General features: G+C 48.3%; 1 protein-coding gene across 2 annotated transcripts in view; it reads right to left on the bottom strand.

The window, feature by feature from the left end:
* Synj2 (synaptojanin 2) overlaps positions 1-27,820 on the bottom strand; it is a 98,159-nt gene that overhangs the window by 16,158 nt on the left and 54,181 nt on the right. For both annotated transcript variants that reach the window (XM_052169224.1, XM_052169223.1), the window contains exons 6-18: positions 22,996-23,057; positions 19,766-19,862; positions 17,309-17,481; positions 15,298-15,379; positions 14,569-14,718; positions 14,313-14,478; positions 12,011-12,202; positions 9,717-9,798; positions 8,173-8,313; positions 6,110-6,302; positions 3,100-3,258; positions 1,508-1,664; positions 465-582 (exon numbers count right to left, since the gene is read on the bottom strand). In XM_052169224.1, coding sequence (XP_052025184.1) covers positions 465-582; positions 1,508-1,664; positions 3,100-3,258; positions 6,110-6,302; positions 8,173-8,313; positions 9,717-9,798; positions 12,011-12,202; positions 14,313-14,478; positions 14,569-14,718; positions 15,298-15,379; positions 17,309-17,481; positions 19,766-19,862; positions 22,996-23,057 — 1,772 coding nt within the window. The remainder of the gene's footprint in view (positions 1-464; positions 583-1,507; positions 1,665-3,099; positions 3,259-6,109; positions 6,303-8,172; positions 8,314-9,716; positions 9,799-12,010; positions 12,203-14,312; positions 14,479-14,568; positions 14,719-15,297; positions 15,380-17,308; positions 17,482-19,765; positions 19,863-22,995; positions 23,058-27,820) is intronic.

Here is a 27,820-nt window from a genome sequence, read left to right as displayed (position 1 = left end):
AACTACCAAGATAGCCTGTGCAGCAGGGTAGCTGAGGACATTTCAAAGATACCCCACCCTGCAGGCTGTATCTTTGATGTTTTCGTGAATAACATCATTTATGATAGAGAACAATCAATGACAAAATGCTAACAATTATTAATTCACAATGGGGGTATACAGACCCCCATATCTGTCTGTCTCTGTCTTTGTCTGTCTATCTCTGTTTCAGTCTCTTTCAGTCTTTCTGTCTCTGTTTCTATCTGTCTGTCTCTGTCTTTGTCTGTCTCTGTTTCGGTCTCTTTTCTGTCTCCCTGTTTCTCTGTCTGTCTCTGTCTTTGTCTCTGTCTATTTCAGTGTCTTTCTCTCTGTCTTTTTCTGTCTCTCTGTTTCTCTGTCTGTCTGTCTGTCTCTCCCTCTCTCTTACAGGTACAGGATACCCTGTGGGGAGGTAAAGTCGATGCTTTCCCCAGTGAGGACCTTACCTGTGATCAGATGCCTGCAGCTCCGCACGGCCGTAGTACTTGAGAGTGCCCGGAGACCAGGTGTGTCTGATTTTGGTGTCACCGTCTAGATCGCTGTCTAGAAGGTTGAGTTCACCAGCTGCTCGCCAGATTCCAATCAGGAGGCCGACAGCCAACAGGAGACACAAAACCGTATCAATATGCGTGTGTGAGATGATGACTGCTCGCAGCAAAGATCTCTGTCCCTAACCACTCGGTTCAGGCTCATTTGCTTCCACCCTTGAGCTCAAAGTTAAGCTTCCGCTGCATCGGGGCTGGGGTAAAAAAGGTCTGCATGTTCGGATTGCCAAGAAGAACAACAACTGTGGCACTTCCCACCTCAACCCCCCACACTCAGCTCACCAAACAATGGACCAGGATGCAGCGGTCTGTCGCCTCTGAGACTGGTGGTTTTTGCAAAGTGAGAGGCTCTGAGGTTCAACAGCCCTGCCTCTCATTACCCTGGAGGCCCATGCAGATGCGCCCAGGCTAATAGGGAAAAAAAAATATCTCTCTTCTCCCTGTAGCTCTAGCTTCCTTGGCTTTGAAGTCTCTGCAGACCTCCTTCTTTAATGTGGAAAGACTATTTACATTCTAGAGTCCAGGTGCTCCACCTTTAATGAGTTTCCCGTCCTTTCTATTTATCATTGACTTCAAAACAGACTTCACAACTCACTAACCAAAAGAAAAACAAAATCCTCGGACCTAATGTTCCACTTGGAATTGAAGCTTAAAGAGGTACAAATTTGGTAGGAAAAATGGGCTCGGTAAGTACCTGAGAGGTATGAGAAAAGGCTTCAGTCCTCTTTTCTCTTAGGATAAAGGACAGAGGATGGGTGGGAGCAGCCATGATGGAAAGGCAGAACCAGGAGAGAGGTGGTTCAGAAATTATGACATCTAGAATGATTTGTTATCCTTTGACTGACTGAGAAAAATGTGGTTTACACAGTCAGGTCACTGGGCTGAGTGCCTGTTTCTCTTCCTCCATGGTATCTCCCATTTGCCCCAACACAGATAGTACTCACCTGTCTTATCGTACGGGTGCTTCTTCCTCCACCACAGCACCCTGTCTGTCCAGGCCGGGGTACGGCACTTGTCACTTGTGTCATAGGCAGCTGATCCAACGTCATACTTGTAGGTGGGTCCGAAGTTAATGGCTCCTTCATGAAAGTCTTTAAAAATCTATTTGGAGAAAAGAAATCACAAGGTCATCTTCAGGGAATAAAAAAGTGTATTCCAAAGTGTTCTAAAAATAGAAGACTTCACACTCATAGATATATGTCTAATATTGGGGATATTTAATATTTAATATTGGGGATATTTAATAGCTGGACACACACACAACATCATAGCATCTTGCCTTCCCTTCTGTATCCCTTGCCTTTTGTCATCCTCCTCTTGGAGACAGAGAAGGGACCACAGGACAGGGATCGCTCTGGGCTCACCTGAGTACCACCCTGCCTGTGCACCATGTTTTGGGGCTGGAGCAAAAGCTTTCTCACTCGACGCGGCAGAGAGGGCAGTGAGAACTTGGCAGCGGACACGAAGAGATTTGTAGCATGACAGGGTTCGTCTATGTATCTCACAGTTAGGAGAGAAAATGTCAAAACAGTGGCCGAGTCTTGATTTGGAGGGAAAGGCTCCTTCATTTTTCTCTCCTTGTCCATTTAAGCAGCGGCAGTCTCGAGGCAGATGGCACGCTACCCTACTTCTTGCTAAGAAAGCAGGACTCTAAAATAAGCACTGGTCTTAGCTGGAGAGAATAAGCTGTAGGTCTCTGGAATTGGGCTGCTCTGATCCTGAAGAACTGAAGGCAAGGCAAGCCTGTAGTTGAATCTGTGCTGTGTAGGCCATGGCCTTCCAAGTCCCTAGGAACCTGTACATGGGCCCCGGTCTAGCCCATGTGTACTATGATGGATAATGTTTTGGAGCAAACTGTGACCTGGTATGCTGACTACGTGACCTTGGATATATAATTCAACTTTACTCTCTGTTCTGTCAATGAGTATAATTTACAGGGCACCGTGAAGGAGTCTATGTACAAATTTTGTTAGCATCCTCACCAACGAGAATGGGGGAGCAGCAAAATATCATGAATAGAGTCTAAAGCGTCGTTCAGTAGTTTCTTATACCAGAAGCCAAAGCAGTTCCTAAAAGACTGTACATGCATAGATAGTGTATTTAGTATAGGTAGATCATGTACACCAGTACGCAACACCTCCAATGCATGTGGTGGTCCATCTGATGTTGTCAAAAGGGCACACTAGAAGGCAACCAAGAGGGGCTGAGCAGACCCTCTCTGGGGAGCCCTAGAAGAGGTGACTCCTATCTAAAAGGATAAGACAGTGCACTAGACATGACAGAAAGCCAGCACAGTTAGCTCCTCCCTCTGTGCTGAATGCGCAGGGTGGTTTTCCTTCAGGGACCCCATGTGTGGCCACCCAGCACACCGTGCAGCTGTGATGCCCTGTTTCAATCCATAGACTCCTGTGCCTTTCCTACGCTGCCAGAATCAGTGCTAAAGGCACTCACGGCTTCAACGCGCCAGTCCCTGCAGTTGGTAGACAGCCCTCCTTACCGGAACAGTTACGGAAGAGATCCGAAAGGTGCGACTTACTTTACCACTCGACTTCTGTAGCTGTAACTGATCAAATTCCATAAGCTTCTTCCAGTCTTGGCGTTTAACAAAATAGAAGACTTCTTCATAAGTGAGATCGATGCGGTAGTTGAAATCGCCACACCAAAACACGTAATCGTGGGAAAATATGTTTCTCCCCTAGGTTGTAAAGAACACACCAGTGTAAGGAATGTCGAGGAGAGGGTAACACCCCTTCAGATATTTCTCCTAAAATGTTGTTTTCCACAACAGTATCTCGTTTTTACCTAACTCTGTAAACCCTTCAATCCTTACATAATTTGCTTCTCAATTTTATTTGTGTTTTGAAATAGGGCCCCGCGTAGCCCAGGACTACGTAGCTGGGATAACAGGTATGCACCTCTTAGCCACTTGTATGCAAGATAAACAAGAACTGTATCTTCAGCCCTGTGTTTCTATTTTAAGTAGTAGTGCCCTGGAGCGGTCCAGACAAACCCAAACCACACGGAAAGCACAATGCCTATAGTCACACTGCCCCTGCAATCGGCTTGTTATGTCTGTCTACTCTGCTTCGGCACTCGGCTTGTTATGTCTGCTCCACCACTGCACTCTGCACTCGGCTTGTTATGTCTACTCTGCCACTGCACTCCTGTTACATCTGAATCTTGAGAGGTTTTTCCCAAATTAGGGAAACTCTGTGTAGCACTGTAAACTTTTCCATTGCTTTCCTCCCTGGAGCCAATCATCTCCACCCCAACCCAGTACTTCAAGGGTTTCTCCCCAGTACAAGGACAGTAGCCATGACATACATGACATACAGGCTGTCCATAGTATAGAGTGAGCTCTATCCTTATAGGAGTCCATGCAGCAGACACTTAGGTGACCCCCCCACACACATACACACCTACACACGTATACACACTGTGTATGTCTTGTGTAACTCCCTAAAGTCTGTAAGGCTAGTGCATGATTAAGTTAAAATTCAAAGCCAGGGGGTGGTAGTGCATGCCTGTAATCCCAGCACTCTGGGAGGCAGAGGCAGGCAGATTTCCGAGTTCGAGGCCAACCTGGTCTACAGAGTGAGTTCCAGGACAGCCAGGGCTACACAGAGAAACCCTTGAAAAAAAAACAAATCCAAAAAACAAAAACACAAAAATCAACCCCAGATCTATCTAGCTCTAAACCTACCTCTCCACCTTACTATAGTCTTCAAATCCACTCAACACTGATGGCCCAGACAGATTAAGGTGGCCCAAACCAAACCATGTAGCTTACTGTGGCAGTAAAAATGTTTTCAAGGTTGAACAGTAAAGGAGTCCAGGCCAAGTGCATTGAACATAACCAGTTGTGGTGATGAAAAAGAATGTCACCCACCCCATGGCCTTATATACTTGAAATGTAAAGACTGTGGCACTATTTAAAAGGAGTACAAGTTGCTGCCTTATTGGGGGTGTGTAGCCTTGTTGGAGTGGGTGTGGCCTTGTTGGAGTGGGTGTGGCCTTGTTGGAGTGGGTGTGGCCCTGCTGGAGTGGGTGTGGCCTTGTTGGGGAGGGTGTGTCACTAGGGGTGGGCTTTGAGCTTTCAAAAACCCATGCCAGGCCTAGCGTCTCTTGCCTCCTGCTCCCTGTGGATCTAGATATAGACCTCAGATACTTTTCAAGTTCCATGTCTGCCTTTGTGTAAGCATGCTTCCTGCCATGATGATACGGACTGACCCTCTGACACTGCATGCCCCAATTAAATGCTTTCTTTTAAAGAGTTGCTACGCTCATGGTGTCTCTTCACAATAATAGAACACTGACTTAGGCACCAAGGCAAGTCATTTTTAACTAATTAAATGTAGCTGACTTAATTTAAATCATGATGTAACCCACACATCTAGCAAGGAGAATTAATCTGTAGGATCACTCAATTTTTTCTTTCTACAAAAGAAGCAAAAGGACCATTTAGAAAATGTTTCAGTTACTGGAATATATCCTGAGGATACTGTTTCAAAGTTCCCATTTTCGACTTTTTTTAAAAATTTATTTTTTATTTATTTATTTTTGGGTTTTGAGACAGGGTTTCCTTGTGTAGCCCTGGCTGTCCTGGAACTCACTCTGTAGACCAGGCTGGCCTCGAACTCAGAAATCCGCCTGCCTCTGCCTCCCAAGTGCTGGAATTAAAGGCGTGTGCCACCACTGCCCAGCCAAAATTCCCATTTTCAACTAAGAAAGAATGGTTGATTGACAAACTGAAAGTTTCCCAACTTATTCATTCTTTAACTCAAGAAATAAAAATGAAAGTGAGGATTCAGATACTTATAATTGAAACCAGATGAACTTTTGCTGTGTAGCTAAATCCCTGGGAAGACTGGTCTTAAAGTCTCTGTTATCACAGGGAACCAATCTGTCCAACAAGGGAAGATTCCAGCCTGCTAGAATCTGGAGAGATCCGCGGCAAGGACATCTAACCTACACTTTTCTGGCTAGCAAATGGGGCATCAGGCTGAAGTGTGTGTGTGTGTGGGTAGCATTTTTCTATGGGAAGGAGAAATCTAAAATCTAACTTTGAAAATAAAGTCTGTTGGCTTTGGAATGAAAATCTCTAGACTGCCAGTAGAGGGCAGTGTGGTCGCATTTCTGGAGCCACAGGGCAGATGGGTTGGGAGACTGACTTTTCAGTCAGGATTGGCCAGTTTAGAGAGAGTTCGTTAGCCGAACGAAAAGGAGGTATATGTGTGTGCACGTGCATCAGAAAAAAAATTAAGTCCACGTGAAGACCACCAGGGACATGAGATCATACTGCCTGAATCAAATGCTCTTCACATGACCAGCCTGATTTTCTTCCAGCATCTGAATTAGAAACACCCTAGAGTGCACCTAACAGAACTCTCCAAAAGCTGGGATCTTCCACCAAGAATGACAGCATGTCTCCCCTCCCCCATAGTGGATTCTCATGGCTGCAGCGCTCCTCTTATCAGCCCAGAAGGCCACGTGTGACAGAGCGGGACGGGCAGACCCAGTGCCCGGCCAACCCTCATGCCACTCACCGAAGGGAAGGAGAGCTTGTGCGTGATCTCCCGGTAGTCTTCGTTTCTCTCCTTCACCTGAGACTGCCCAGCCGTCAGGTGGCTGCAGATGAAACAGAAGCTGGAGCTGTGGAGCTGAAAGCGGATGCCCACAGCGCCCTTATTGCCTGCCTTTCCCCCCATGCCAGTCTTCACGGTGTCGATGGCCACGTCCCTGTAACAAAAGAACACAGAGAAATGGCCACACCCACCCCAACGAGGCCACACCCACTCCAACGAGGCCACACCCACTCCAACAAAGCCACACCCACTTCGAACACTTGGAGACCAACAGTGACTGATCAAGTCCACGGTCCTTCTCACTGCCAAGGACAGCCCGGGTGGGCTGCATCTCAATAGGGTCTGCTTAGATGGGCCTGGGCCTTCACCAGCACCCTGTAATGCTGCAGACACTTTATTCCCGTGTCTGCCCCAAATTAGGGCATGGCCAAGTGGCCCTAGTAACACAACAGCAGGGGCTGGGCCTTAAGTGTGTTTTGAAGGTAGCAAAAGTTTATGAATGCAGAACCTAAGAGCCACCGTAAGACACTCCAGTGGCCCTCTCTATAGGGTGGTGCTTGGCCAGGTCTTGGGCCATGTGGCTTAGATGGGAGGTCTGTTCAATGTCTCCCCAACAGAAGTGGCTGATGTCTCCGTGTTGGGCCTCCCATACCCCTCAGCTCAGCTCGCACGTAAAGAATGGGAGGGACCATGTGGCAATTGACCAAAGATTTTGAGAACTAGGAAGCAGGCCTTGGGCTGACCCCACATTGTCCTTCTCCAAACGCACCCACCAGGGATGCCCTGCTGTGTGTGAGGCCATGGGAAATGGGGATGGATCACACCCTAGTTAATGTTTCTGTGAGCAGGCCACAGCTGGAGACTGCTGTACTCCTCTGACTTGGAAGATGGGGGAGGGGGAAGAGGGGTGGCGATAAGCCAAAGGGATAAGTTAAACAAGTGTGAGGCCAAAGGGCAGAAAACGGAGGACAGGGTGCAGAGACCTCAGGTAGGTTTGGGAAATCTACAGCTCTTCCGTCTCCCCTCTCCCCGGGATTTAGCATTAACCTTTACCCAGATTTCTCTTGATAAATTTGCGCCCTAGTAACACAACAGCAGGAACTGGGCCTTAAGTGTGTTTTGAAGGTACCAAAAGGTTATGAATGCAGATCCTAAGAACCTCTGCGGGGCACTCCAGTGGCCTTCTCTATAGGGTGATGCTTGGCTAGGGCTCGGGCCTCTTGGCTTAGATGGGAGGACTGTTTACTACCTTGCATTAGCAACTAGTAATCCCAACACCAGCAGCAATAGGAGGTCAGGCTGTGTAGCAATAGGAGTCGAGGAGAAACTCAGAAAACAGCAAATTCCCTCGCCTAAAAGACACCTATTTCTTAATGTTGACTGTTTCTTTTTTTCTTTTCTTTTTTTTTTTTTTTTTTTTTTTTGGATTTGGTTTTTTTCAAGACAAGGTTGTAGCCCTGGCTGTCGTGGAACTCACTCTGTAGACCAGGCTGGCTTCGAACTCAGAAATCTGCCTGCCTCTGCCTCCCAGAGTGCTGGGATTACAGGTGTGCATCACCACCGCCCGGCATGTTGACTGTTTCTTACACTCACAAAACTGTCACCTCAGAGAGTTAATAATGAGATGAAATGAACTCTACCCAGAATTCTAGAAGAGGCAAAACAGTCCGTGCTTCCTGAGAGGTCACGGCACTTGTTCACAGCATTCCTATCCAGGAATCGTGAATGAGGCACACCCGCTCCCTGCCCTGCCTGAGCTTGTCCCAAATCAGTCCCGACTCCTCCTAGGAGGCCAGTTTCCTGAGTTAGGATTTTCCCGTGGTGGCTTTTTAATTGCCAGACAATATCCAATTCAAGCCCATTTTCCCCCAGGAGTTTTGCTCTGTGCATTGAGAATAATAGCAGGTCCTGTTTCCTGCTGGAGTTAGGGGGCTGTGGGGGTGGGGGCATGAGGAAAAAGCCACAGAACCAAACAGACTTACAAGCCCTGGTTCTCCAGATGCTTATATGTCAAGTGTCCTTACCTGATGAACGGGACGTGGTACGGACGGACAAAGATGTAAAGACAGACGCCCACCAGCTGTGCAGCGGTCAAGAGGATGTACCGGTGGGAGCGGGAGATGGCCTTCTGAAGCTGCTCACCCCACATCTTCCTGTTGGTGGTGCTGAAGAGGCAAGAGGCCAAGGATGTGGCAAGCTGCTCATAGGAAGCACCCACCTCCCACTGCCAACCCCGCAGCCCTCCGTCCTTCCATCCGATTGCACGCCGCCTGCACCCCCAACAGAAGTGCGAGGCATCCCTCCCTTGGGCGGGCTTCTACCCAGTTTGGATTGGTTAGTGTTGTTGTCAGTTGTTTTTGAGTTGTTGGTGGGAGTGAGGGTTGAACCTAGGACATTGTGCATGCTAGACAAAGGCAGACCTCTTTTGACTTTTTGAGACCGTAACTCACTAACCTACTCAGGCTGGTCTTGAGCTTAACTCTGTAGCCCAGGCAGACCTTGATTGTACCGTCCTTCTACCTCACCTTCCTACGGGTCTGGAACATAAGGCCCAGTTCTGATTATAACTTAGATATTACAGCAGCTCCCCACCATACCTGATACCTAAGTACAATAAGCTAAAAGTCCCCAAAGCCCATTTTATTCTATGTATCTATGTATTATCTGTCCATCTGTCTGTTCGTCCATCTATACATCCATCCACCCATCCATTTATCCATCTATCTGTCTGTCTGTCTGTCCGTCCACCCATCCACCCATCCATTTATCCATCTGTCTGTCTGTCCGACCGTCCATCCACCCATCCATTTATCCATCCATCTGTCTGTCTGTCCATCTGTCCGTCCGTCTGTCCACCTACCCATCCATCCATCCATCCATCCATTCATCCATCCATCCATCCATCCATGTATCTGTCTGTCTGTCTGTCCATTCAGCTATTTAAAAGTTCCTTAACAGATGATGAGGTAGCCGGGTAGGTAAATGTCCTTACCACAGAGCCCAACAACCCAAGTTCAAGTTCCCAACTCCACACTCCACAAGGTAGGAGGAGAGAACCAATTCCCACAAGTTGTCCTCTGACCTCCACACTGCGCAGGTGTGTGTATAGATACACACATAATAAATACGTGTGGGCTTTTAAATTTAAAAAGTCCTTTGAAATAAGACTGGGTCACCTACGGGGATGAATGTCTAGTTTTCCTTATATCGAGTGTTGATCCAGTGTTTGGGGTCTCCCCTTCCTGCCTGGTGTAAAGAGAAGCACTTCCCAGAATGCACCGCGCCTCACCCCTACCCCACGCATAATACTTCCTGAGACAGTGTGACTCAACCACAACACAAAGCCCTGGCTGGAACCTATCACAGTAGTCCCTCTTTGTTTGTTTAATCAGCAGGAAAAGACAAGCAGAGCGTTCCCTCAGCCAGCGTGCAGGGAACGGAGCCAGAAGGACCCAAATGACCAGCGCCTTGGGCTGCTGGCCCGGGAACAAGCTGGCTCCCAGGGTGCTTGGAGCCCCAAATCTGGCAAGGTCCAGGGACATCCTGTTCTTCATGCCTGGCTCCTTACCTGGCGTTGACAATATTTCCCGCACTCAGTTCCACCATCTCCTCAAACCCGATGGCAAATACGTCAGCAGGACTGCCATCATCTGGGGAACAAGGCGGGGGATAAGGAAATCAGAACTGTCAGATCTTAGGCCGCTTGTCCGCAGGGTCCGTCTCCCTCTTCCTGACCACGCCCTCTCACTGCTAGAACCCATTCCACTCAGAGCAGCCAAGCCACTGGAGCCTGCCCTCACACCCTCCTGTGCTTATTGTCCACGGCACCTCTGCCCTTCCCTGGATTCAGCCTGGGGCAGCTTGTGAACCTCCCCGAACCACCGACTCTTTCTCTACAAAGAGACAGCGGTCTGCCATATCACCAGGGAATACAGAATTTAAGTTGGATACCATGAGGAAAAAAAAAACACCTGACTCAATCTGGCCCTCAAAAGAGATTCCTCTTATTTGTCCTGGTGACATCATCTCTCCAGTCAGATCCTAAGTGACCTGGGAACAACAACATTATCTCATATTTATTTTGTGGCTCCCGAGTACTTTTCCAGATTGATCCAGGGGTGGTTGCGTGGAAGCCTGGGATGGGATGCTCTGTAGATGCCTGGCTGGAGGGACCAGTGACCCTGGGAGCTGTCTCTCCTTCCTACAAAGGAGGCCAGTGCGTCATAGAATCTCTGCAGCCATCTGCTGGGTCTCCCCAGCGGCTCCCTCAGACACACATCTACCTGAGCCATCAACACCACACAGTGTTTCAAACACAGGAAGGGATAGGACTCCTGCCAAGGAGGAAGGGGCCTCTGCAGCAAAAATCCAGCTAGCTCTCTGTGCCCTTCTCTGCTGGTCACAGGGCACCTGGCCCCTTAGCTGAATGGGTTGAAAGCATAAAGTTGCTTCTTTGTCTCCTCAAATGCAGCAGCTCTGTTCCTCTGTGTTACCTGGGAACAGCAAGGCCAATGAATTCTTTACCCTGAACCTGGTAGGTTCCGGTGAGCTTACCACAAACTTCCCCAGTAACACTCCTGCCCAACAATTATCAGTGTGCCTGGTTCACAGCAGTAAGACCCTAACTGAGACAATATCCCTGGAGGTACGGCCAGAGCCTCTGCTGTCATTTAGATACATTAGATACTCTGGATACCTTACCAATGCTAACACAAGCCACCTGTCATGAGAATGTCAGTGTTCCCACACTGTGGACCCTAATACCTTCCTTCCCTGAGGTGAGGGTCACATATGTATGTTGCAAGAGAGGATGCGTGTATTAGACCATGAGTAACCCCTCACCTAGCCATGAACCTGTTTTGTTTGGGGGAATGAAGGAAGCAGCCAGGCTTCTAAATTAACACTCTGCAAGCTAAATAACCCTTAGCAAAATGCTTGGGACAGTTGAGGTACAGATTTTGGAATACCTGCACGCAAATAATATCTTGGGGATGACACCCAATTCTTCACATAGAATTCACCTGTGCCATGTACACCTTGACAAACACACACACACACACACACACACACACATACATACACACACACCACACCACACACATGCCACAGACACCACACACACACAGACACCACACATACACACACCACATACATACACACACACACCACATCACACACACACTGCACACACACACCACACACCACATATACCACAGACCACACACACACACATACACACACCACCCACACACATACCACACACACACCACATACCACACACACACATACACATACAACACGCACCACATACACACACACACATACACATACACACACACACAGTATTATGCATTTTCAGTGCTACTGTGCTTGCTATCCATCACATAAGATCAGAGGAGGAAAATTTCCCTTTGTGAAAGATACTATGTCCCCACACCCACATGATATCTCATCAGTACTAAAAAAAAAAAAAAAAAAAAAAAAAAGCTTCAGCTGCTATTTAGGATTTCAGAGTTTCAACATCCTTGCTCTGTCATCTCCTGACAGCAGCACAGACCACAGACAGCATCTCCTATAGGTCACAAGGAGTGTGAGCACTGAGTCCCAGCACAAAATCTCTGCATTTTTAGAGAAAGGTGAACCACTCCCTGGAAACTCCTCCAAGTACTTAGGAAGGGAAAGGAGTGTTGTCGTTAATGATAACACTGCGAGGTGCCACCCTAGCAGGTGAGACCACGGTGCCTCTAAACATTGCGACACATAAATATTAAATTTTACAAGGCGGTGCCCGCAGGGTCAAGCCGCTGGGACAGGTTGTAGGGGACCGTGTTTGTCCTTTCCCAAGTCAGCATCCTTACTTACCCTGAGAGTCCACTGCTCCTGACAGCTGGGGGGCATCCAGGAGCCAGTCCGCCAGCTCAGCGGTCCCCAGGAGATTGCTCCGGAACTGCTTCCCTCCGTTCACGTTCCAGGTCCCCACGGCGACCTGGATGCGCTTGAAATTCGTGAATTCTGACTGGCGTTCTGTCATGGCCTTCAAGATCCTGGGTGTCGCTGTTAGGAGCATAGAGGACACAGGTTTTCTGCAGCCCAGACTGTAGAAGCCCTCCCACATTGTACGAGATGTGGCCTGTCGGAGAATGCCCCTCATGAGCTGGGGACAACAGACCTGAACACGGTCCATATGAGAATGGATGGAGAGGACTGAACCCTACCCTAACCACTCCGCTTTCCTGTCTGCAATAAAGCATGGAAAGATGGGGCTGGAAATGTGCTTTCTAGCTATAGTTACAGAGGCACGTGGCACCCAGTGACAGGGGAAAACCTAGCATTTACTACTCAGTCTATTATCCTGCACTGTAATAAACTGTATCCTGAACTGTGTAACAAACCACTAATGTGTCACATTTACGAATAATGGTAAATAATATATGTATGGAATATATATGATTGGATGGATGGATAGATGAATGAATGGATGGAACTTTAAATGTCTTATCAACCCAAATCAGCATCTTTGCAATTATTTTTACCTTCCCCATCCAGCAAGCCTCAAAGACCATTTTGTTTATTTGACCTCAAACCTAAGGCATTAAAAAAGAAAAAAACAAACCACTGTATCTATATCTCTGTTTTCTTAGAGATACAAAATATATTCATAGTTTTAAAAACTAGCAACTTTAGGTCCTGGAGAGATGGCTCAGAGACTCAGAGTCCTTGTTGCTTTCCTAGAGGACCTGGGTTTGGTTCCCTGCACCCACATGGTGACAGACAGCCATCATGGCTCCAATCCCAGGAAATCCACTCTCCCTTTCGGCTCCAAAAGCAACAGACATTCACACACTGCAAGACATACACATACATAAAACAAAATAAATATATCTAGAAGAAAAAAATACAACTAAACTCAACAACTTACATGTCTGGTTTGCCCCTAAGATCGCTATAGAATCTGGAGTTGGCTCCAGTTTTCCTGAGTTAGAACTTAACCACAGAGCACAACAGATATCTAATATCACCGCACAAACTTAAACAATCCCCAATTAAGGAACAAGAGAAGAGAAAGGCCTATATAAAATTATTGTAACATGGATTCATTTATATTTCTGAAACACCAAAAGTTTCTAAAAACATAATCCTTTTTTAAAATAACTAAACATGCTGGCTCTGCCTTTTCTTTCTTCCATTAGAATAGTAAAGTTCATAGTCTCTAAAGGAATAGGGTGTCATGAAAAGTTTCCTATGGAAGCCAGGCCTGATGGCACAGTTTGTAATCAGATACGTGGGAGTCTGAGGCAGAAGTCTCGAAAGTCAAGGTCTTCCTTGGCTACAGTGAGTTCAGGGGCAGCGTGGGCGGCTTGGTGCAAACCTGTCTCAGCACAGAAAGTAAAAAGAGGTTGGGCTTGTCCAGCTCCGTAGTCCAGCGCTGGTCAAGCACGTGCCAGACTCTAGGTGTGATCCCAACAACACATCTTCAAAGAATCCTGACAGCCTTGTGAGATTGGACACGCCCTCAGCAATGTGTTTTCCTTGTTCTCTGAGGGGCCTGAGAGACTTGCGCTTCTGTGGAGTTTCCCCGTGGGGACCTAGATGATGGACCTAGATGGGGCCTTGTGGATCCTGAGGGACAACTATTCAGAGACATCGGGCTTCCTGGGCCAGCTGAACACATTGGGGGACCATAGCTCAGAAGCTCCATCTTAGATCACATAACTGGGTGTGCTGGGGGGGGTCACTATCACCTTGCCCCCTCACACCCTTAAGACTGTGGATACCAGGGCTGGAGAGATGGCTCAGTGGTTAAGAGCACCGACTGCTCTTCCAGAGGTCCTGAGTTCAAGTCCCAGCAACCACATGGTGACTCACAACCACCTGGGATGGGATCTGATGCCCTCTTCTGGAGTGTCTGAAGACAGCTACAGTGTACTCACATATAATAAATAAATAAATCTTTGGGCCGGAGGGAATGGGGCCAGAATGAGCAGAGGTCCTGAGTTCAAGTCCCAGCAACCACAGGGTGGCTCACAACCATCCACAATGAGATCTGACGCCCTCTTCTGGTGTGTCTGAAGACAGCTACGGTGTACTTATATATAATAAAGAAATAAATCTTAAAAATAAAAAAAAACAAAAACAAAAACAAAGACTGTGGATACCCCATTACCCAGAAGGGCCGTGTTGTCCAGCAGCATCCGGCCTTTGTCTGTGGACTCTTCATTGTAGACATCTCCGACTAGCAGTAGCTTGATGGCGTCCTGCTTTACCCCGTCGAAGAAGTTGGACTGGATGGTACGAGACATGGACCGGGCACCATCCTTCAGCTTCCCCACCTGTGTGAGCCGGATGGACACGGGGTGAGAGGGATCTGAGCCGCCCTCCTTCCTGCCCCCTCCCCACCCCTCCCCCTGGCCTGCCCCTACCTTGGCCTTCCCTTCCAGGGCCCTGCTCCCTGTGAACACCTTGCTTAGGCCGTGCCCATTCAGAGACCACATGGTTTTGAAGGACTCCACAAAGCGGTCAGTGATGGGCTTGGAATTCAGCCCCAAGCTCTCGAGCTGCAGATGAAGGACCTGGGAGACAAACCAAGAACCACAGTTCCCGATAGATGTCTAGGGAACCCACCGATATCTCAGAGTAAGCACATTACTCATCAGACTGTGGACAAGGAACACCGGCTGCATAGAAGGGGCTTCCCTACCCTGACTCCCCCAACTTTTCCCAGGCCATCTTCCCTACCCCTTTTTGGCTGCCTGATACCAGGTCATACAATGCTACTGTCAGAAGGCAGTGGAGGACCAGAGGTGACACGGATAGAGGCCAGGCTAGTACCAAAGTGGCACTTGGGTATTCCCTTCCCAGGCCTCAGAACCAGACATCACAGTCAGCCTCACACTGCCTTGGCTTTGAGGTATATTCAAAACTATCTAAGGAATAGCTGCTTCTTAAGGGTACCTGGAGCCATTGTGTCACAATGTCTGGGTGACAGAAAAGGCATATGGTGACAAGCAGGAAGCAACCAAGGAAACCACTCTAAATGTTCCCCCTGAACATTCCTGCCGCCTGACCTATCACTCAAAAGTCAACCCAGGAAAGCCCCTCTTGCCTCCCTGATGGCCCAGGACATGGCCCAGAAGGCCCAAGGAGCTCACCTCAAGAGCAATGAAGCTCTGCACAGTGTTGGTTCTATCCAGACAGTCGAGACAGTTCATCCGCAGAGTGCCTTTCTGAAACCTTACAGCCAGGAGACACGGAGGGATCAGGAGGTATGCTGGCAAGAACAATAGCTACTATACAGTGACCTAAAGAACAGTCGGTCTGCTCTAAAGAAACTTTTTCCAGAAGACCCCTCGCCTCCTCCCTAGTAGCTCATCAGAAGCCCCGGGACACATCCCGAGAGATCCTGTACTGAAGAAAGGACAGGCAGGCCAGAGAATACACTCTCAGCAGCCCCTCCCTGTGTCACTGTAAGCACAGCTGGTCGGATTCTCTACAATGAATACAATGTTATTCTACAGCATTTTTCGGTGGATACTTTGTAACCCTCTACGGAAAGCCCTCACTCCTGGTGAATGAAGCCCGAGTCTCTGACACCAACCACATCAGCTGGTCAATTAATGACCTGGCTTTGCATGTTTTTGCTTAAAGACACACACTGGCAAACACACACAGGCAGGCAAACTTAGGACGGAGCAACTTCAACCTTTTGGTTTGTAATTTTATAGGGGTTTGACATAAAATGGTTTTATCAGGTAGAAAAACCATCGTTAAAGTCTAGTGCCTCCCGCTGCTTCTTACTACCGACCCTCCACCAACCACAATGCAACTCTTGCCCAAAGGAAGGTATCAAGTGTGTTTCCTCTATAGGGAACAGCCTTGCTGTTTGGTCTTTAGAGAGTCAGGCAGCACCCTTGGCAGTGAGGTTAAACAAAAACATCACCCAAGAGAGGCACAAAAAATGTGGAAATGATAGCAGTAAGTAGCAAAAAGATACTTTTTACAGAATGGAGACAAGAAAGCAGGGCAAGGCCTTGATCAGTTTACTGGGCGACAATGTTTCTGCTGCCCTGCATGGGTGTCTGTGATAACAATGAATGTGGATGTCCGTGAGGACACTCTCGGCAGCCAGGGAGTTTTAGGGAGGAAGCGATCTCATAAACTTAAGATCCCCTTTCCAACGACAGGCTGTGGTTTGAAGAAGCTCTGTTCAGAACAAGGTAACTCATAACCCGGTGCTGTGGGTCCCTTGGCTTTGTACCAGTTCACCTCAGAGGTCCTGTCCCAGTGTGGCTAAGTCATGTCACCTGAGCTCAGAGGGTTTCGTTTGTTTGTTTACTTTTGTTTGTTTGGGTTTGTAGTTGTTCTGTATTGTTTCTGAGATAGTCTTAGGTAGTCCAGGATAGTCAAGGACAGCCTAGCACTCACAACCCATGACCTTAAACTTCTATTCCTCCTACCTATACTTTTTTTTTAAGACTTTTTTTTTTATGTTTATGAGTACATCGTAGCTATACAGATGGTTGTGAGCCATCAAGTGGTTGCTGGGAATTGAACTCAGGACCTCTGCTTGCTCTGGTCCAAAGATTTATTTATTGTTATATGTAAGTGTACTGTAGCTGTCTTCAGATACACCAGAAGAGGGTGTCAGATCCCATTACAGATGGTTGTAAGTCATCATGTGGTTGCTGGGATTTGAACTCAGGACCTTCGGAAGAGTAGTCAGTGCTCTTAACCGCTGAGCCATCTCTCCAGCCCCTGCCTATACTTCTTAAGCACTGGGATTATAGCTATGCACCACCAGACTTAGTTTTGCTTGATGCTGGGGGCTGACCCAGCATGCTAGGAGGGCATCTACCAACTGAGCTACAATGCCAGCTTGGAGCTCAATGTTGTAATATGGTCCTTTATGTTCAGACTTTATGTCTTTATCCAGATCTCTTGTCACTAAATTCAAAAGCAAATGTCTCTGATGACAGAGAAGTAAGGAGAGAAGATCAGGACCCCAAATCACTAACATCACAGAGCTCAGGAAGCCACAAGTGTAGCCAGGAAGCCAGGGAGGGAAATGACTCCTGTTGAAGTGCATAACCTAAGGGGCTCACAGCCTCCAAAGCCTCTAGACTCCTCCCCCAGCAGGAGTTTGAACGCTCCTCCAGGACTCACCGTGGACTTACATTCTCTCCCTTCGCAAACACGTCAAAGTCTTCCCAGTGTAGCTGTAACTGAGGTCTCAACAGGTTCTCCAATTTCTCTAGCTTCCTACCTTTGGCAAACTGATGGAAGTCAAAATTTATCATAGGCGTGTCGCCCGCGTGGCAAGAAGCCCAGAGCAACTTCTGAAAAGGGAAAGGGGGAGGGGGAGAGGGAGGGGGGAGGGGAAGGGTGTGAGCAAACAGACACAGAAAGGAGTCGGAAGCAGGGCAGGTGGTGTTCCTCCGGTAGCTTAAGTGCTCTGGCCACCAGGGTCACCTACTAGAGTGTACACATTAGCCCGTAGCCTGGCCCTGACCTCCAAAGGGACACATGAGACAAAAGCCTAGATAGAGGGGGACAGAAGACACAAAGAGAATCTTGCCTGCATAAGGGCAGGAGGTCCCCTTTGGGCAAAAGAGCCCACAGCAGGGGTGTCTCTCTGGGGGACATCCCACTCTTGTGGAGCTCAGAGGTCACAGGTGAGGGAAGGTTAGATCTGTCCTGCAGCTGGCCCAAGTGCCCAGCCCTCAAGAACAGCAACATGTGGCAGGCTGCGCAGCTCATAATCTAGTTCCTGTTACCCGGGTAACCAGCTACATCCAGACAGGCACCAGTCCCGGGAGGGTGGGCTCAGTAGGAGTTGAGACTCCAGAGATGGCCAGCAGGTCTGTACAGTGGTGAAACCCAAGATGGAGGCGCTGTTGTCCCACGTGACTGAGGCCCGGGCCAGGAGCCAGAGCGAAGGTGAGAGGACCCAGAGAGAAATAGGGAACCGTGCGGATGGGTCAGGATCCTCCTCACAGAAGCGAACCCTCCTTTTCCCGCCTCTCCCCTTCCCTAGTCTGGCAAGCTTCCTTGGCATGCTCACCAAAGAGTAGGAGAGAGGCTGCCTGCCCTCCTCAGCCACAAGTCTCAGACCTTACTGTATTAGCCAACATTAGCAGCCAGGGACTCTAAAAACTCAAAAGAACTAGGAGGACCCTGGATCACCGCCCCCAGCCAGCCATAATGTAAATCAACAAATTCCACCATCTTCAAGAACGTCTGGGGAAAGGGATGCCTAGGTAACTTAAAAAAAAAAAAAGAGCTTAGGGTCTTTGAGTGCTACCCTCTAGAGCCAGCACATTGTTCAGCTGTGGAATGAGAACCTCTGGTTCCCAGGCTCCTAGGCACTGGCCTCTGACTGGTTAGGGATGCTGAGGAATTAGAGCCAGAAGTGATGTCTCCAAGTAAAATGTGCCTTCTACCTGCTCAGGGTCCATCCTTAACTCCTGGGACAGCTCTGTCCTCCGGGTATAAAAGAGACTGTCACTTCAGGGCTGGGCCTTGCCACCTATGGGGGAGGAGCTGAAAGTGTCCTTTTTATAGCTCAAGCATGGAAGACTTGGGGGGTTTTGTTGAAAAGGGAGAAAGACTGAGATTGATTTTCTTTATTGTCCCTTTTCTCCCCACCTTCCTTAAAATAAGTAGTCAGTACTGCTGCCAAGAGAAGTGGGAGGAGATATTTCTTGAGCTTGTTGCCTATGGCAACAAACTAAACAGGAAAAGCAAGTCTGGCCAAAGAGAGCCAGCACCGGGCAAGCTCCTGATCCACGCACACGTGTGGGTGTGGAATGAGCACTCTAGCTGGATTTGGCTTCCTCCAGCCAGGGGCTAGGGGTCAGAGGTCAGAGTGGCAGTGGAAGCCACAAAGGTCACATCCCTCCCAAGGGGACCTTTAAGGTGTCTCCATAAGAGACTTCTTTCGAACTTCAAACAACCAGGGAGCGCTTTCCCAGTAAGCAGAAGCCTGGGCAGAACGGATGGTGACTGTTCCAGGTGAATGAACCTTCCAGTGACGATTCAAGGGTTCTGTGGCCAAGAGACCTGTGTGGAGTCACTAGCTCCACCGTCCCACTGAGATCCTCTCTGCTCACCACTGGGCACCCAGGAATCAAAAGAAGCTGCCAGGGGCTGGCACCTGGCCTCCCCAGCAGCCCAAACACGACCAAGAAACTTGAAGGCGATCCAGAGGCCCTGCAGGTCTGCGTCGAACCAAGAGGCTCAGAACAGTAACTCAGCCCCAAGGCTGTGGGTGCTGGCAGCTGCCGCCTCTTAGCGTCAGAATAAGCTAGGCTTTCCCTTCTCCCGTTCTGGCCAGAAAAACAGCTCCTGGGGGGGGGGGCACGGGACTCCTCAGGGGGAGAACGGGAGACTTCTCTGCCCAGGTGGAGCTCAGTGAAGCAGTTCTGACTAGAGATTGAACAAATGCTCCCATACCTCAGCTCACAGAAAGAAAACTGAAAGTATTAAGAGCTCAAGGCACCTAGTGCTGGCTCTGAACATAGGGCACTTGCTATCCTGGGGGGGGAGTGTTCACAGGAGCCTGTGTCCTTGAGACCCCACCTCTGCCCCTCCCCCTCCCCAGCATCCCCAGCTGAGCATTACCTTGAAGGCTCGGTTGAGCACCTCCTCACCGCCTCTGCTTCCCAGCAGGTTCACAACCACCTGTTTTCCGTATTGCTCCTTCAGAAGGACCATGTGCCTGCAACAGGATCAGCGTTGGCGGTGACTCCATGGTAGGGGCGGGGCAGGCAGCCCGCACCTCCTCCATCTTAGCACTGAAGGTCTAGGACCAGCCGTGTCCCTAATTCCAAGTGTAGAGGGAGGAAAACCCCATTCTTGGCTCCTAGCTCTGCTCTTCTAAAACCCACAGGGCTTTAAAGTCAACCCAGGCTGTGTGAACAGAAGGCGTTGGGCCGGAACAATGTCTAGCATGTGCTGCTTTTAGATGAGGCTATTCAGGCCCTTTTTACAAAGGGTCACCAAGAATAATATAAATATGTTATTTTATAAATATCTGTTATGCCAGTTCAACACATCCACCTCCAAAGTTAACCCAGAGCCTCCTCTTTGGTGTCTTCCTTTTCTCACTGGGGGTGGGGGGGGGGATAAGCAGTTACCTCTACCTCAGAGGCCAACCACCTCTCAGGTGCTGTATTTCAAACCCAAATCAGTATCTCATGTGGTACATATTTCACCCTCAAATATTACAGAGAGGTGCCAGTGCTTAATCTTTATCACAAGTTTGCTTTAAAAAAAAAAGTAACTATTTTTTTCTTGGGTCTCATATAGCCCAGGCTGGCCTCAGATTCACTATGTAGACAAGGATGGCCTTGTTTCCAATAAGGAAGAGCACATGATTTCTCAGCTTCCGCTTCTCAAATGCTAGGGTCACAGGCATCGGCCACCTTGCCTGGTAAACGTACCGGAGTAATTTTACATTTGGAAATGTTTCAATGTAGTGATTTTAAAAATAAGAAAATGCAATGTAAAACTCAGACATATAAAAGAAACTTAACACTGTGATTTTTCTATGTAAGGTTTTAAAAATGTAAATATAGGAACATTTTACATGTAAATATAGCAAAAAGGAATAGAAAGATATTCACTGTGGGTGGAATGTTAAATTTGTTTTTCTTCTTTCAACATTTTTGTCTTTTCCAAGATTCTACAATTTATTTTCTGACATTTATTTTATAAATATAATTAGTGTTTTAAAGATAGACAGCATTGGATGCCCATTACAGATGGTCGTGAGCTACTATGTGGTTGCTGAGAATTGAACTCAGGACCTCTGGAAGAGCAGCCAGTGTTCTTAACTTCTGAGCCATCTCTCCAGCCCCAATATAATTGTTTTTTTAAATTTATAAAGAACTATTTTTAGCCTGGTGAGGGGAAAATACCCCCCCCCCTTCTGTTGGGTGATATCACGCAGAATAGATTTTGAAGTGAGAGTTTTATCTAAGCTTGTCTGCTGACGAGCCGGGCTAAGTCTGCTAGTCCCACTTCCGTGAGGGTCTTGGCATCCCAAGGATGGGACAAGACGAGGTGGACCTGCCAGTCTACTCTCTGGGATTTCCCAGAGAAGGTGTGTCCCTGCCTGTGTCCACTGAGGAAGGGTGGCTCACTGCTTGTGCCTGTCATTAAATGACCCGAGTCCCATGCTAGTCACAGAGCCAAGCCCCATCCTGCCACGCAGCCTTTCAGAGATACGGCCTATAAGGGCCTGGTCTCCCTGTCTTACCCAGACCCTTTCCTCAACAGGTTCTAAATCCCAAGGGTGGATGGGAAAAAATGATCAGGGTTGCCATCCTGACATCCAGAGCAGATCCTGAGCTCTCTCATCTTGTAGAATCCAGCTCACCCTCCCTGAGCAGACAGTGTGAGGACCAAAGATCAACAAAAGTGGAAGACCAGGGCTCAGTACCCGGGGGTGGCTCTTCTGTCCTTCCCTTTTGTGTAAAAATAAAACATGATTTTTTTCATGTCCATGATGACATTGATAACACTGTAACATTGGCAGAACATCTGCTGGAAACAAACTCAGAAGAACACTGTCCCCGTGTTCAGGGTCAGTTTCTGGTTCAGTTCACTCTTAACTCTGTCCTGGGAGTATTTGATGTGGTAGTACGGACCAATGACCCTCACCGACTGTGTGTATCTCCTGAGTGTGTTCTGGGACAAGGCTAACTTACACAAAAGGCCCACCCTTTATAGCAACTGATGAGGGAGTCACAGCGGGGCTCTTGGGTTACCAGTGCTTGTAGAGTCCCAAAAGCACGAAAGCAAATGCAAAACCCAATGAAGCTTCAGATGAAATGAATAAAATACCCAAGCGTTACCTTTGAGAATGTTGGTTAAATTTAAGATTTTATCTTTTTATTTTTATATTTTATATATATTATTTTTATTTTTATATTATATATATTATTATATATTTTATTTTATCGGTATTCTGATCCAAAACAAAATCTTTTAAAGAGGCTATTGATGACTTTGAGTACAGATTATCAACACTCAGCCTAGCAATGGCTTTCCAAAGGCACGATCCAATTGTCTTTTCTTTTTTTCTTTTAAAATGAAACTTATATGCCAAAGCTTTTATCTAGAATGGGTACAATCTTGGAGGGACTTGGGAGTTTGCATATTCTTCTACTTTACAGCTTTCTATGTACTGTTGTGGTTTGAATAAAAATGCCCTCCCTAGGTCCACAGGGAGTGGCACTACTGGAAGGTGTGGCCTTATTGGAGGAAGTGTTTCACTGTGGGGAGACTTTGAGATGCTCAAGCCATGTTAATGGTTCATGGTCTCCCCCTGCCACCCAAGGATCCAGATGTAGAACTCTGAGCCATTCTCCTGCACCGTGTCTACCTTTATGCTACCATGCTTCCCTCCATGATGATAACGGACTGAACCTCTAAACTGTAAGCCACGCCCAATGAAATGTTTTCCTTTATAAGAGTTGTTGTGGTCATGGTGACTCTCACAGTAATTGAACACTGACTCAAGACAGCTACTTTTAACCAGAAACAGTGCCGATACCCTGTAATTCAGATCATCCCTTATCAATCAGGAACAATTGGTGAATCTTCATTCTAAAAAGAAACTGACAAATAATTACAGAGCATCACCTACACTCTGGTGGATTAATTCTCAAGGAGACTGAGAAAGATAAAAAAATACCATCTCATGAACTCCTTTCTTTGGGTAAAGGACCAAAGTAAGAGGCTGGTTTGATTCAGGATTGGGATTCCCCTTTCCACTGCCCTGCCCATCCTTGCCTTCCGAATGGAGGGGGTAAGGTCTTGGATGGATGGTACCTCATGGTCCTTACCTTTCAAAAGCAGGAGCGTTGGCCTCTAGGCCTCTGTGCAGTCTCAGATGATAGGAGCCAACCTACAGAAAGACAGAACAGGAAGATGACGATCATGTTCATTGAGGCAAATGACTTTCTCACTGCCTGGAGCCAGGCTGCAATGTGGCACTGCTCAGCCATCTCTGGGGCTCATTCCCTGTGAGGCTGGCACCCTTGAGTCTGCTAACAACACTCCCATCCCTTGCCGGGATTGGTATCCTCAAGTCCGACTCTGCAGCACAGGGGTCCCTAACTGCAGCGTGGTCCAGGCCAGCAAAATTCTTCCACCTCTATTCTTCCTAACAGACACCATTGTGACAAGCTCCAGTGCTGGACAAGGCTGCCTGTCTCCGTAAGACCCAGCACAAAGGCTCTTCTGTTAAACAGGTGGCACCCAAGGACACAGCAGACTGCCCCACAATGCCCAGAACTCTCTGCTAAAAACATTGCCCAGGTCATCCACTGCCGAGTCAACATGCCACTGGGTATCCAGTCAGGAACAAAGTGAGGAGACTGAGTCCTGGACCTAGGTGACTCTTGTCTACTACCTATGGTCACCACAAAAGACCCACAAACAGGGAAAAGTTCCTAGCGAGTCTACACAACTGATTAACATAGAGGAGACTTCATTGGAACCAGCAGCTCCACAACTTGCATGAGGATGGTCTCTATTTGTGCTCCTCTACCATATCAGGGAAGATGGGCCATAGGCGGAAAGCCAGGGCAAAGGCAGCAACCAGTAAGAGAAGCTGCAGTCCAGTCCACATTGTGGAAGAGATCGGGCACAGCTATCGTGGTCCTGTCATCCACCGTGGCTAATCTTTTTTTGTTTGTTTGTTTGTTTTTGTTTTTTCGAGACAGGGTTTCTCAGTGTAGCCCTGGCTGTCCTGGAACTCACTCTGTAGACCAGGCTGGCCTTGAACTCAGAAATCCACCTGCCTCTGCCTCCCAAGTGCTGGGATTAAAGACATGCACCACCACTGCCCAGCCACCATGGCTAATCTAATGTCAGTGTGAACAATGAACCCACTCTTGGGACCATAACAAAAACAAGGACAGCTCCCCCCCCCCCCATACACACACACACACACACAAGAGAGTGCAGGAGAGGAGATGGGTGGAAAGGATCTGAGTCCAGGTTTCAAAGTGTGGTCCCTGCATCTCCCGGAGGAGACAAGTTAGAAACGCTAAGTTTCGGGCCCAGCTCAGATCTGCTGAGCCGTATTTCTAGGGCCAGTCGGGAATGTGTGTCTTGTAAGCCTCCAGCTGATTTCTACCAGCATACACACTGTGGTTTGGCAGCGTGGGTTATGACTCATTTCCTGTTCCTTGCTAACCCCTTTTGCTCTGGTTGTAAAAGTATGTGAGGGCATAGGAGGGAAAGAACAGCTTGGGGTTGCACCCACACTGCAAACCTACAGGGGACTCCAGGGCTTCTGGGCCTCACAGCTTCAGGTCAAAGCCCTCTGCTGTTTAATGTGGGTAGGAATGGAAGAGAATGAGAGCCGTTGGTAGTCTCTGTCATCGATCTCTGTCTTCTGCCATTTGGCTCCTCTTTCCTCCACCCCTGGCCTCTCTAACTTTATTTCTAACTCTTTTTTATTGTCTTTTTCTAGCATCACCTACTCCCAGTGTAGGTGTGTTGGCAGGCTTGGGAAAGGAGACATCATCAGTGAAATGAAATCTCCATTGGCCCTCGGCTGCCTTTTTAGTTTTTAGTTCCCTTTCCTCTCCTCCACCTCAGCTTCCCCTCTGGCTAAAGGACCAGTGCTCCTCACCTGAGCCCTAAAGCTATTAGTTTAACCCCACAGCTTACACAACTTGAGTTTATAGTCCATGTCCCATGAGAACACCTCTGAGGCCAGGTTCCGATTGCTCCCAAAAGCCCCGGTCACCATGAGCAACACCTCCAGGCCCTGTAGCGCCCGCTGCTTTCACAGAAGCTGGCCGCATGCTCACTTGAGGAGCTGCCGGTAGGGTCTCCTTAGGAACACTTCTGGGCTTTCTGTCTAGCTGCGTGTCACTCTGATGCTCGTTAAGACCGACTTATGGCCGAAGCTCTACTGGTTTGCCAGCTGACCACAGTGCGGTTCCTCCCAGCTCGGTATACTGAGCAGGTGCTGGCAATGCTGACAGAACTAGACAGATGGTATAAATCCGCCCCCTTTACCACCACACCTCAAAAATGAAGCGTACCTGGGATCCCAGACACTAAACTAAAGCCATTTTCTAGATATGAACCTTGGGGGCTACAACAGTCACTTGCCATTCGTTTCCCTACCAGGGTCGCTTAGCTTGCCTGAGTGGTTCTAATCCCCAAGTCGGTCCAGGCAAAAGGACTTGTCACGTCTACCCACCCTCTGCCACCTTCCCCTCCTGAGGGCCGCTGCTCAGTCTTGCTTTCTGCTGCCGTATCTCTAGTCTGGTAACACTGCCGCCGTGTGACTGTCCCTTGCTCCTTCAAGGCAAGGGCTACATCTGATCCCACATGTCCAGGGTGCACAGAAAATGCTCTGTCATTGTGCCTAGGGCTTCTGACACCCTATTAAGTGTGAGGCAAAGAAGAGAGACAGTCAAAGACACTGTCCTTGTGTTACTTGGCTACATCTGAGTCCTTGAAGGTGAGAGAACTCTGACGAGCTTAAGTACACAGAGTCAGTTCTCCCAGTGTGTCTTATATTGGTCTCTAGTTACTTCTATTATCAGTAACAACAGCTACCATCTCCAGCACTGTGCGGTCTACACACTATGCTAAATTCTAGTGTGTATTATGATTTTAAATCTTCTCTAAAACCCCATGAGGCAGGTTTTTGTTTATTTGTTTGTTTGTTTGTTTGGATTTGGGTTTTTCCATTTTTCGAGACAGGGTTTCTCTGTGTAGCCCTGGCTGTCCTGGAACTCACTCTGTAGACCAGGCTGGCCTCGAACTCAGAAATCCGCCTGCCTCTGCCTCCCAGGGTGCTGGGATTACAGGCGTGCGCCACCACCGCCTGGCTGAGGCAGGTATTACTCCCTCATTATAAAACAGTGAACTAGGGCTTAGCAAAGATAAAAATGTATGGTTGTCACTAAGAGGAAAGCCCATGACTCCCTTGCTTCAAAGTTTATACTCTGAACATCTAATAGACAGTCTTGTAATCTCGATGACTCCAAGGATTGGGCCAAATGTGAAGTTATTCTCTGTTGGGCTCACCAGCCATCACGGCCTAACGTGGCCCTCGGCTTTTGTTCATTTCAACGTGGTGGACTGTCCCTTCATCCTCTCACCTCAGGGACGCCCGTGCCATAGGCCATCTCACTGGCTTCCCTTTGGTGGAACGGAACAAGCACGCACAGGGGCCCCGGCACCACCCGTTCCCCAGAACAGGTATTTGAGAGGAGAGACAGTCGTAGAGGAGAGGCTCTGATCTATCCATCACGTGAACTTCAGAGTGAAGGCCAGACGCACGTGTGGCAGACACGTGTCTGTGCCAGTTACAGACACGAGGATCCTGAGGCTGCAAGAGGAATAAGTTCCCCCAGACAAAGGAAATAACGAATTCATTCCACCCCAAGCTCTGCCAGAAAACCCTTGCGTTTCAAGGGCGGCCAGATTCTTCCTGAGGTCATTATAAACCGCACAGACGTCTAACTGCATGGGTCAGACAAGACTATCAAATGCAGATGGGTGCCACGTAGACTGGAGATCTAAGAGTTTGTACTGAGGGCATCGTGCCTGTGACTCCCTAGAGACAAAGCATCATCTGGCCTTCGCTGTCTTCCCCAGCCCCTCTCCCCATCCGTTGCAGAGCGCACATTCTAGGACAGCTCCCAAGAAGGCACTGTGTGGCAGTTTAGAATACACACCGTTCCCCAGCACATTTTTGCAAGAGGAGCAAAATTGGAAATGGAAAAACACAAGGCTAAAGTGTAATGAAGATATTATATGAGGACAGACCATGGTCAATAAAGGGACAGAGACAAACAGAACTAATGCTTAACTTGATAACTGCTGTTGGATGCAGACTGCCTTGCAGTGCCGCCGCCCCCCTCTCTCCGAGGATGACACAGTCTCTCTTTGATGATGTATGGTATTTAGAGTAGAAATACAGGCATGAAGTCCAAAAGCCAGGAAATCCCAGAGAGAAGACTTAGGAACGTAAGCCAGCCTTTTAAGCCTGTGTTTGATCACGACACTGAGGCTCTGCCAAAGGACAGGGGTTAGGAAGCTAAAAGGGTAAAGTAGCTGTCTGGATCCTGCTCCGTGTCATCTGAGGCACAGTCACACCATGGCAGGGTCAGGGCTGTGTCTACGGCAGTGAGGGAATGACTAACAAGGTGCGCCGTACGTTTTAGATGGAGGAGACCAGAGCACTGAGTCCTAGCCATCAAAGATCCTCAAAAGAACAGGAAGCTGCAACAAGGGGCGGAACCACGAAGCCTCCCACCCAGGAAAAGTCAGACTTGTTCTGGGCATCCCTGAACACACTGGAGAGGCTGGCAGGCAGACAGTAGCCGGAGAAGACGGTCAATCACCAGGACCCCAGTAGGACCTGGAGTGCAGCCTCTCTCTCAGAGGTCCAGGAAAGGGGATCCCCTATAAAGCTGTGAGGGTGACACACATACAAATGTCAGTGTTCTAAGACAGTCATGACTGATCTTGGGGCTTCTGATAAGTTTTGCATGAATATAACATAGCCTCCCTGGTTCCCTTGTATATCATGTTCATTTGACCTGCGGGCCTCTTCACACACAGCTTAAGATGTTTCTAAAGGAAAGCGGAAATCTAGAGGAAAACAAGTTTAAAGTGCCTTCTCACCATAAA

Source organism: Apodemus sylvaticus, chromosome 23, assembly GCF_947179515.1.
Source record: "Apodemus sylvaticus chromosome 23, mApoSyl1.1, whole genome shotgun sequence".
Taxonomy (NCBI): Eukaryota; Metazoa; Chordata; class Mammalia; order Rodentia; family Muridae; genus Apodemus; species Apodemus sylvaticus.
This window is presented reverse-complemented; position numbering and strand designations above follow the sequence as displayed.